Consider the following 12028-nt stretch of genomic DNA (forward strand, 5'->3'; position numbering starts at 1 on the left):
GCCCTGGCACAGGTTGCCCAGAGAAGCTGTGGCTGCCCGATCCCTGGCAGTGCTCAAGGCCAGGTTGGACGGGGCTTGGAGCAACCTGGTCTAGTGGAAGGTGTCCCTGCCTGTGGCAGGGGGTTGGAACTGGATGAGCTTCAAACCATTCTATGGTTCTAGGATTCTGTGATTCTACGACATGGTGCCAGTTGGGGCAATATGTAAGCATATTCTGTCTGCAGCAAAGCAAGGTGTAGGTGTGTTGCAGTGGGAGGGCTGCAGGCTTTGCAGGCAGCACTTGCGTCTCCTTTACTGAGGAGTTGTGCTCCTCCTTTTCCTTGAACCACGAAATAAAATTGAAAACCTCTGCCTTAGTACTGGCAAGAAACAAGCAGGTTGGGAAAAGATGTGCCACAGGTTTGACCAGTTTCAGCAAAAGTCCTATTATTTTAAGGAATAATAGTTAGCAACTTAGATTCATTAGCAGAGCAAAATCCAAGCTCCGTGTGACAGCCTGCCCAGAAAACAGTTTGTTTTGCTGTGTTTGGGCTTTAATTAAGACATGTTCAATTCTCCCCCTGGCTTCCTGCTCCCCCTCCCCCCACCCTGCTTGCTGTGTCACAGACCGGCGATCAGACGCTTTCAGATGGTCCAGCCCATGACTTTGACCTTCTGCACGGTCTGGCGTTCCCTGGGGAACCGTTCAGCTCATGAGGTCTGATTTCACACTTCCAGGATGCCTCGGCTCTCTTAACAATGACAGGGAGACAAAGCCCTTTAGAGCGGGCCGCATGGGGACTTGTTTAAATTGGAAACTAGAGAGGAGTCAAGGAACAAGGTTACAGGCTACAGAATAGTGCTTTTAATAAAGAGCTCACAGTGCTGGTTCAGCTCAAAGAGGGCTACCTCTGTACAATTAATTGAGACATTTATCTGGAGCATCTTAGGCCTCTACTTTCTCACAGAATTATGTGATAAATATCAGCTAAGAGGCAAATGAGATGTGCATGAAATGAATTTTTAACACTTTGATTACTGTGTCTCCAGTCTTCATTAGAAGTAAATTTACTCGTATTTCTGACCTCATTATAAATCAATTGTCTGAGAGGTTTTTTTTGGTTACTGTGATTTCAGATCCTGATATATCAGAAAGATTTTACAGAAGAGTGATACTCGGTGATGTTTCAGTTTACAGTCAAAAGCTTTTCAGGCTTCTCCTCCTCTGAAGAACAGAAACTAAGCATAAAAAATGAAGACTTTTTTTTTCCTTCTTTTTCAGTTTTATATATGAAAATCCGACTCTCTTCTAGGAAAATTCCATGTTAAAAATGAGATTAAAGTACTTGAAACTAGGATGAAGATACCAAGGTGGCTAAATGTGCAGAATGTAAATGAGTTTTCTAAAATCTGTTTTACTAAAATGTCCTCATACCACATGTGCAAAAATAGTCTTTGAAATTGTTCTTCAAATGCTAGGAAATGTCAGAGTAATGTACACAAATGTTAAATGCACAAAGGTATGGAAGCCCATGCATGTAAAATTGAAGGAATAAATTCAGAGGCCCTTTGGAAATATGGTTCCAGAAGTAATTTGCTCTGTCAATTAGTGCAACCAGATTTCAATATACACTTGAATTATCTTCATGAAGTACGGAAATCTACTAGATGGGCAGCGTTCTCTGATAGATAAAATCTCACCTGCTCCTATTGCATAGGTTGTCTCAAGATGTCAGTCCAATATTGTGTACTGCGAAGTGACTTGTTTTGTAAGAAAGTAGCAGGTTTAGGATACTAATGGCCAAATTAGGACTTAAAAGAGATTCTTGGTTAATCACAGTGTTTAGAATTAAATATACAGTGAAAGGATAACTTGTGGTTGTTAACATTTTTAACTTTTTTTCTGTAAATATTTTGTGGAAATAAGTTTGACACAACTGTGACGCTACACTGAATCGCCTGGTGAGATATTTTACACACTCATAATATGGGTCCATTGCAACATGTTTGCAGCAGCCCCATTAAAGACAAATTATCATTTCTATTTTGAAGATGGGAAAAACTAGGAAAGGTTAACAGACTCAGCTAAAGCCGACAGAGTGAGTCCTTGTCAAAGCTGGCATTTGGCTGGGGTCCTGTACTTAATCCATTAGATAAGGCAGCTTCTCATGCTATTGAGCCATTCCTCCTCCTGGCCAAAGGTCAGAGTGACTGCTCTGTTCCAAGCAGCTGGCTGGCAGGGAGCTTGGAACAACATTAGTGACATTAGCGTCTGCATGAGTGGCACTGTCCCCCAGAGTCATGAACTAGCTGTCTTGTCTTCCCCAAAAATAAAAGCCTTTTTTGGCTGTGGGGAGTCAGATCTGTAATGGACAGGCATGGCCAGCAGTAGGGGAGAACTATAAGAGCGTATGAAATATTCAAACAATATTTCAGCTTTCATAACCACATTAAACTTGCTTGAACTTTATGAAGTCATGGTTTGTGAACTTGACTTTTAAAAGTAGAAATGGAGTTGATGTCTCTTTTTAAATTTTTAATCTATCAAAACCAATTTTAGTAGTCTTTGGGATTCTAGTTCAGTTTTGATAATGTAATTTTAACAGTGCAAAAATTCATCTAATAGTGCAGAATAAATTTCAGCGACTTGCTTAAAATCAGTTCATGGTCTAGCCAGTGCTGGAGTTGACCTTCTATCAGTTTATCTAACTTTATGGACTGATCAGTAGCAGGTAAATGTTAAATGCCTATCTATATTTAGTCTGCCACATACTTCCTTTTGTTGAGAAAACTCTTCAAGAAACAAACCCAGCAAATTATTTGTGTCTTTGGACGTGTAATGATGCAATGCATGCTTTCTATAGCCATGGTAGAAGTATCTCCACAGGGCTTAGAGGGAGCTAACCCCATGCTATCTGCCGTTTCTTGCAAGTTAATCTTTTGAAGTAGAATAAGTTTTCCAGGGGACAAGTAGGTCTGCCATATGCTTCTTGGCTTGCATCTAGTCTGAAAGCAATTGCATCAATCGTAGTTCCTTTTAAGAGTCCATGGCAGCCCTGATTAAGAAAGAAAGAGTTGTTCTGCAGTGACTGATGGCCTTTCTGACTTTTTCTTTCCTATGGGCTGGATTTTCAAAGATTGAAACCAGAAAAGCATGACCGTATGCAGGTGGGTTTTCCCTTTCTAAGACAGGGAATCATCTTACTGCATAAAATACAATGCTCCCATATGTTTGTTTACTAAAGTCTCCTTTTTTTACAATATTAATCAAATAATATGCGGTGACATGCAGTTTTCAGGCGACAAATGCATGTGTTTAATAGAGTTTTGTCATAGAAGGACACCACAGTTTAAGTGGTACAAAACACTGCAAGCAAGAAATGTAAATTTAAGCTTTGATAGCTTTTCATCAAGAAAACTCAGCTTTGTGTGCAAGTGGAGCTAGAAAAGGAGTCGAAAAGTGCAGTTATGTTGAAGTCCCTGTTTGGAAGAATTGCTGTTCCCCAAAATGAATTTTTGATGGGAAAATAATCTACCAAGAACCAAAAATTTCTATTGGACAATTTCCCCCTCAAGGACCACTGAAGGACATATCTCTTTAACTTGCCCAGAAATATGAATTATATTGTATTGCAGTTAGGCAGCTCTAATATTCACAGAAGATACTTGCATCTGAATTGTTCACATGCCATTCAATCTCTTGTGAAAAAGCAGTACTTTCAGGCTTTAATTTGAGGTGACACCCAATGTTTTGTGCTTTAGGTCCCCATTGGACTGGACAGAATACAGCTCACCTCCAGCCTGGAAGTGGGCTGCAGTGGCCTCTGTCTGAGACTGGTCCACCCACCCTCAAACATAGTTCCCAAGGGCTTATGAGCCACCTAACCCCTTTGGTGCTTGCTGATGAGTTCCAGCATAGCGAGCCAGCTCACTTACAAATGTGGAAGTCCTGTGGCCTTTGAACTGATGGAAACAGCCTTTCTTAAACATTTCCAAGTGAAAAGCATGACGAAAACATTAGACAATGTAGTGCTGTAGCTACTTGAGACAAAAATTCAAAATCTGAAATTGTATGGAGGTTAAGGTTTTGTTGTTTTGATTTTCTAAATATTTTGAGAAGCAATTAAAAATTGTTACTGTTCAGGTCTCTCTTCTATGATGAAAAAGTGTATTTTATATACTTGTAGAATAAAAAAGTTCTTCCAGTGGCCAGCCTTCTGAGATTCAGGTAATGAATCTGAGCTCCAAACTGACTTTGATTCTTTTCTGATGGAATTCCTGGCTGTGGGGGACTTTGAGTTTTGAAGCAAATAACAAATAAGACCTCTCTAGTTCCTGGTTAGCCTCACTTGCATCTTAACCACTGTTGCAGAGTTCAGCTGGTTTCACTTGATGCTGTACAGTTCATCGAGAGGCATGCAGTAGTTCAGAGAAATAAGGTGAAAAGTAAAAAAAGTATCATGTTAATTAATGTGTATGTAGTGTGCGATGTGAGGGACACAGTGCTGATAGAAGTGAAACATTTTACTTAGATCTAAGTAAAGTAATCTCAGTTTGTGCTCTGGTCTTACCAACTGTCTAAAGATTAATGCAGTACAGCATAGCACAAACCAGGGTATCTGTCGAACTAGCTGCAATGTGTGGTGTGATGAACAAACAGGAAGCTTCTAGGGATAAGTAGTTCCTTGATCTTTTTCAGTAGTAGCTGAAATTACCACTTTTTTTTTTTCAGTGGGAGCTTACATTACAAAGTGGAATTCCCCTAGGGGACATTCTCAGATAATCCAGGTCTGTAATGGGTAAAAGGTAAAAAAACAAGGTGCGGGAGGTCCATCCAAAGAGAAGCTGCTCTCCATTCCATATTATTATGCGTACTATGTAAATTAGCCCTTTATTTCTGTCATTTCAGGAGCCCTTAGGACTGTGCAAGTAAAGTCAAAAAAGTACGAGACATTGCAGCAACAGAATGGATTAATGAGATTTGTTTTAGTTCTTACTGAGGTTTACTGCACGTCTGATTTCAGAAAATTGGAAGGTGAACTTCACTGGGTTTTACTAACTGCTTGTATCACAAATTCTTTCAGACAATTCTAGGTGTAATAATAATTAATCTGAGTGAGGTCAAAATTGTACGTTTTTCAGCACTGCTGGGAGCATGCTTTTAATGTGTAAGTGCAGTAAGCAGGTGGTGGTAGTCTCACCTTGCACAGCACTGAGCACATTTAGGGCCATGTTCAGAAGAAATTGGTGGATGTCCTCCTGATCAATAGCGTACCTCTGAAGTCACTGGAACAGTAGCTGGAGAGCTAGGGAGGGCATGGAGCAGGGAGCTAGGTGGAAGATCCTCATTAGACACAGCGATACAGGTAGAATTTGTTGACATAGGACAGGTGATATATGGTGATATATGACAGTTGTGATTTAGTTTGTAGTGAAAGGCATACTTATGATGACAACATAATTTAGAATGACGTGATTGAGCTTAGGCAGCACCAGCCTAATCACAGGTGTTTTAGCGTGCTTTTAGAACTGCTAGATGGATAGCACATGCTTTTCTGAATGCATGTGGTTCTTTCATATAAAAATGAGGAAAGCTATTTATCTATCGATAATTTTTGAAATTGCTAGTTGCATTTACCAGGCAAAAGTTGTATACCTTGGTTAGAGTATGTGTTGTGCTTGAAGTACTGGTTTTGAATAGTATAGTGATGAGTATATGTTGTGAGTTCCCAGATTCTTCTTGGTCCTGCTAGGGACCAAAGAGACCTAAGGACGATGTCTTTTAATATTTTAGTGCTCTCTTAAGGCTTTCATTGGGAACGATCCCATTATTTTGAAAACTCCTGCAATGCGGCAGGTTGCCATGGCTGTCAGTGAGAGTTAAGATTGCAGTTATCCTTTGTAATAATGAGAACTTTAAAGGTGACGGATATGAGTTTCACCAACTACATTGCTCTGGCTTTGTCTTTCTGGATCATGTTCACTTATTTGGGTTGGTATCCATATAACGTTTGCACGTACCGTATGTCGGTGAAGAGTGTTGGTTTTCAGATACCCAGCTTGGTTATGATGAGTGTTTTAGCATACAGAAGAAGTGCCCATTGGCAATGGTGAAGGGCTTTGCAGATGAAAACTTCATAGCTTCCTTGTATGATAAAAACAGTATTCTGTTTCAGAGATGCTCACAACCGGGAAACTTCTACTTGTCAGCCATGATATTTGGGCCTTCCCTTGTTCCATTTCACAATATTTATTTCTGTCAAATTTGGTCTCGAACTGTTTTCAAGTTATAGGGGGGAGGTGACATTGAATGTTGAATGTGAGAGGGGTTTTTTTTTCATTTCTGAAAATCGCTTGTCTGTTTTGATTGAGGACCTCTGTGATTAACATCCATATAAATCTAAAATGAGAGTAATTGAAAAAGTGCATGTCGATGAATGCAGAAAATAAATGAATGTAGTAAATACCTTCTCATTGTTTACAGGTGTCCTTAAGACACTGCAGTGCATTTTCCTGTGTCTGCATACAATTAATAGGCAGAAATAATATTGTAACATCGGAAGCAAATATGATTGATGATACTTTAAAAAAGGAGATAAAGTGGTATTAGTGGTATTAAAGTGGTAGCTTTTCTGCTGTATCACTTCTGCCCAGTAATTTTAACTGAGTCTTTCTTTTTCAAATGCTGAAGCTTAAAGAACTTAAATAAGTATGATTTTTTTGAAGTTTCCTACCACTTTTTAGGCCTGTGAAGTAGGAGAACATTGAGATGTGTGATACATCCATCTCTGCTGACTAATGAATTAATCACTTTTCAAGTTTAATGGAAAAGATTCAGCAGTACATTGCTTTCTAGAGAAGGTAAACATCGACTCTAACCATAATTCTCACTGTGTTTAAAACAATTATTCTTTATCATTAAAGTTAATAATATACACATTAACCTCTGATGTAGTCTGAATCAATATTGCAGTTTGGGAGATGTGACCCCTGGACAGCTTTGTCTAAATATTGATTTCATTGTCATTTGTATAAGGTATGAAACAAATTACATGCCTTCCTAATATCATTAATGTAGCCCCATTGAGCTGCTCAATTTATGGCTTCTTACAGTGCATGACAAAACATCACGGAGTTATTGAAGGCAGCAACAAATTACACAACAAATTGTGAAACGCAATTGCTTGGTGTGCCAGATTTGATTGTGGAAGACCAGCGCCAACACTCAATAGCTTTCAAACACTTTGCTGTCCAAAGAAAGTCCAGAGACAAGAACGAGCCACTCTGGAGTATCCAACTCAGTTGTTAATTTCCATCCAACCAAGTTCTCTTGGGTTCTGGGAGCAGCAATTTATTCTACAACTTTCTACTTATGTGTTTGTATCCTTACATGAAAATAATCATACAGTTGTTTTCTGTGCCAAGGGAAAAGGTTGTTCTCTTCAGTTACTGGAGAAAATCAAAATAGGTAGGGGGGATAGCATCTCTCTGTCTTGGCCAGCATTTACAGTGGTTGTCATTACTGTCATAATTTGAAATACGAGTTAAATAATTTACTCCACACTGTGATTTCTTCCCTTTATTGCCTCTCTGTTGTAACGGTCTTCTCACCCATGATTCTGTAACTGCTCCTTCCCTCATAGATGTTCCTCAGATCTTCTTCACAACACCTTCTTCCCCTTCCAGGAGATTTCAAGGTTGCCCTGAAGCTCTGGAGATATTAATCTTCCCTTCTTTTGCTTCCTCCCTCTGCAGAGAGCTCCTTTTTCACACCACCCATCTGTTTTTAAGTATGAGATTCAGGCGTCTACTTTCCTTCTTCTCCAAACCTTGGCCTCATGGATATCTAAGAAAAAGCTTAGTATAGGTTTCATGGCTTCTCCCAAAACTCTCAGTGGGGATGACTTTTCTTGCTCTCTGCTTGGTATAAGCACTGCTTACCTGCAGTCATTGCTATAAGCTGCTTATTTCACATTTGGGGCACACACACAGAGACATGCATGCTTTCCCTGTTCTCTTTTCTTATTAGATTGAAAAAAATAAAAATCAATTTCCATACCCAATCTAGGATACCGGTTCCATTATCTACATACTATATTTTCAAAGCAGCATCTTCATACTTTCTCCTGTGGTGGCTTTCATGCTGAGGGACCTTCTTGTAAATATATGCAAAGCTACCTTCTTGTGCTTTAATGTATACAAAAATCTCAACCACATTTGAGCTTCTGCTGTGCTGAGACTACAGCCTAGCGTTCCAGCTGGTATTGTCTCATTGTTTAATTGTACTTGCCCACTTTCACAGGTGTTAGGCTTTTATCTGAGACCATCTTTAAGGCTTTTTGATTTTGGGGAGAGGATTTGTTCAGCATGAAACATGTAGGGCATAGTAATCTTTGGATAAGTATCGTAGGTGCTATGTTATTACAAATAACGTGGAATAATACATTTCCTACATATCAAAATGCTCTAATTATGTTTTCATTACAGACAATGTAGAACTGACACCATTAAAGTAAAGTTCTCCTAGCTGTCTCGGAAGCGTGCTTGGCACCTGTTAGGAACATGCTGGGTTTTCATGAGAAAGTCTGTATGGGGATTTTTCTTTTTTTTTTTCTTTTAAGACAAAAAAGATGTTATTTTAGTGTGGAATGTTACTAGAATACAGGGGTGAACAGCCTGTTATAGTCTTCTTGAGCATAATGCAGACCACAGGTTTTCCCTGAATTAATTCCTGCAAGAATTACAATGCAGCTTAGGAAAAATCTTAAAAAATAAAAATGAGATAAATAAAATAAAAAAGACAACCAACCGAACAAACAAAACAAAACAAAAAACAAACAAAAAAAGCGCCGCAACAACAAAACCAACAAAACCCTCCATAACTAATGTTTTTTAAACCTTGCTTGTGGTGTTTTTCTTAGTTGATATATTTTGTTCCAAACTTTTTCTTACAGGTAAAAGTGACCCATTTTGTGTAGTTGAATTGAACAATGATAGACTGCTGACACACACCGTCTACAAGAACCTCAATCCAGAATGGAACAAAATCTTCACATTGTAGGTGTTTGGATTTTGTGAGTGTTTGGCAGGGGGATGAGGTGTTTTGAAGGGAGTATATGTTTGAGTCAAAAATAGCTACTGCTGATTCTAAAGAAAGAAAGCAATGACATACTGGTATTTCCAAACTAACCAGCTGAATAATTTTTTGAGGATTAAAAACATGAAAAAAAAAAAAAAGAGCTACCATTTTAAAGGTAAAAAAGCAAGGTCTGTTTCTTGGAAACCAGGTGTGAGTAATGCTGAGCACTCCAGATTCCTGCCAGCTTCAGTGAGGCTTTCAAAGGCCAAATACATCACACTGGGTTTGGCCCTGAACTTTTAGGTGGGAAAAAAGATACTGTGATTATGACCTTCATTAAAATGTGGTGTTAACTTTAATAAACATTAGCTAACTTTATAAAGGAATATTTATAAATGCGTTCATACTTTTCTGAATTATGATCAGATACTTTCCATTTGGGGTTTTTTTTTTTTCATTTACCAACTGCACTTCTCATAATACCATCTAGCATTAAACCAGCACAATGCAGCTATTGGGTAAAATGCAGTCTTAAACATTTAGTTTCCTGGGAACCAATGTGGTTGTTTGGGGTTTTTTTGGGTTTTTTGTTTTTGTTTGTGTGTTGGTTTGCTGGGGTTTTTTTTAAATCCTGTTATTTTGAAGTAAAAGGCTCTGACAAAATAGAAAAATTCTTCCACAAACAAAATGTTCCTGATATCTGACTTGCTGAGTTGCCTTTTTTCCCTGCCTCCTTTTCTCTCTCCGGCTGCAATGTGACACCAGTGAGTAGAAAACTGATCAGTTGTAGGTTTCTCTGCTACTGAAATCAGCTCACAATCCACTGCAAAACCAGTATAATCTTTATGTACAGTTACTTCACTTTATCATAAATAAAAAGGCTGTATTTTGCCCATGATCTGAAAACTCGGTCTGATTTTAATTTCCTCTCTCTTTTTTTTTTCTTTTTTTTAATTTCACTAAATTTATCGTTCTTATATTTGGCATCTGTAGATTTTTTTGGCCTTCAGTGAGCTGTCAGGAATGAACTGGGAACAAAAGAAAAAAATCTCACAACAGTTGTACTTTTCATTAGCTTATTAACATTGTCCTCACTTATGTATCCACAAAACCATGCTAAACTCTTCATTAATTTATTTTTAATTACCTGCTAATAGAGCAAATAACTAATCAACCTCTTCTGCATGACAGTGTTCTCTGCATAAGAAATTGCCTGGGTTTGTAGAGCACAAAAGGCTAATCAAGTAGAAAAACTCAGAAGGCCTTCAAGGAGAGTTTTTACCTCTCTTCTTTGTATATTTGCATTGATCATTTTATTTGTCCTCAGATTTGTTAATTAATTTAGGCCTAGCAATCCAGTTTCATTTGGAGGTATAGATTTTACTGAAGTTAAACTGCTTTGCTTGAATTTGTATTTCCTGGATCAGCCATTTGATCAAAGATGAGTTCTTTCAAACAACTCTGTGTTGTTTTTTTTCCTCTGAATAATGAATGTGAATTTTTCACTTGAGAGTTTACAATGTACAGTGGCAGTTTTTGTGCATGGTGGTGGAGTGTTTAATAGCTCGCAGGCAAAAAAAAAAAAAAACAGTAGTAGCTGAAAAACGCATTTTGTATTGCTTGTTCCTAATTTGTTGTAATGACTGTTGTATATCTACAATTAAGCAAGGATTTCAGAATTAAAGAGCTTGTTGTCAGGGTTAGGATGTGCTCCTGTGGCTCGCGGTTATTTCTGTTGACATACCCATGGATTTCACAGTATTTGCAGTAAGAACTGCTGCAAGGATAGCAGTGTTTAAGGGCCTTAAAGGCTCTCGGTCCTGTGCTCACTGCCGTAAATCCCCACTGCTGCTCCATGCTGCGCTGGCTCTCCTTGCAGCTCACACAGCACAAACCCCAGGTAGGAGATTTAAAACAACATCCTTCGGAAAACTTCAGCTCAGAAAGCCTCACAGAGAGCAGGCACGACCACTCCAGCCCTTAGAAAGCATTTTGATTGTATGAAGGGGTGCTTCATGTTCTCTGCCCTGGCTTGGAAAAATAGATGGGTACATGTTTTTTGCTAACCTTTCACGCTTTTGTCCTTGGTACCTGCCAGTGTAGATGACTTCTTCTCTCTTCTGTGTGTGCTTCTCCCTTTGTAGCAATATTAAAGACATCCACTCCGTGCTTGAAGTGACAGTTTATGACGAAGACCGTGATCGCAGTGCTGACTTTCTAGGCAAAGTTGCTATACCATTGCTGTCTGTAAGTTCCATTCACCTGACACACCACTCTGAATTTTTCCTGCTGAAGCAAAGGGGGGTGGAAGGAGATTTAAAAAAAAAAATTAAAAAAAAATTGCAGCTTCGCGTCTGTCATTTCTCAACCAAGGTCTGTAATAAGAACACTAAAATTTTAACATACTCAATTCACGGCCATGTTGAATCCCATGATAGTTAATTTTTCCTGACAGACTCGGTGCTGGTAATGAACAGGTACTTGTCAGACTTGCCACAGTTGTTTTGGGTTCTCTGTCAGTTTCAGCAGCTGGGGGTCAGAGGTTGCAGGGGGGGTGTATTCAGCAGAGACCACGAGACAGACGGCTGTCATGTCCTTTTCCTGCAGATTCAAAATGGTGAACAGAAAGCCTACGTCTTGAAAAACAAGCAGCTGACAGGGCCAACAAAGGGGGTCATCTATCTTGAAATAGATGTGATTTTTAATGCTGTAAGTCTTAACTTTGGCTTTTTTGTACTGCTAAAGAGTTCAGTTTCATGAAAGCTTTTGTTCCTGATTTGTAGAGAATTTCTGTCATTCCTCATTTTCTCTAAACCTTGATGTATACTACAGAATACTCTTCTGCTACTGCCTGGCACACCCACGCTTTTTGTTGCTGCTGCCGCTGCTGTTGCTGTGAGCGTATGGAGCAGCAACCCATGCCTCTGTGCGCTTACGTGTCGCTTACGGGCTTGGCAGCCATGACTTTGA

At 39.0% G+C, this 12028-nt stretch overlaps 1 protein-coding gene across 3 annotated transcripts in view; it reads left to right on the top strand.

The window, feature by feature from the left end:
• MCTP1 (multiple C2 and transmembrane domain containing 1) overlaps nucleotides 1–12028 on the top strand; it is a 249559-nt gene that overhangs the window by 138657 nt on the left and 98874 nt on the right. For all 3 annotated transcript variants that reach the window (XM_030470381.1, XM_030470382.1, XM_030470383.1), the window contains 3 exons: nucleotides 8934–9036; nucleotides 11203–11305; nucleotides 11666–11767. In XM_030470381.1, the coding sequence (XP_030326241.1) occupies nucleotides 8934–9036; nucleotides 11203–11305; nucleotides 11666–11767 (308 nt within the window). The remainder of the gene's footprint in view (nucleotides 1–8933; nucleotides 9037–11202; nucleotides 11306–11665; nucleotides 11768–12028) is intronic.

Source organism: Strigops habroptila, chromosome Z, assembly GCF_004027225.2.
Source record: "Strigops habroptila isolate Jane chromosome Z, bStrHab1.2.pri, whole genome shotgun sequence".
Classification (NCBI taxonomy): domain Eukaryota; kingdom Metazoa; phylum Chordata; class Aves; order Psittaciformes; family Psittacidae; genus Strigops; species Strigops habroptila.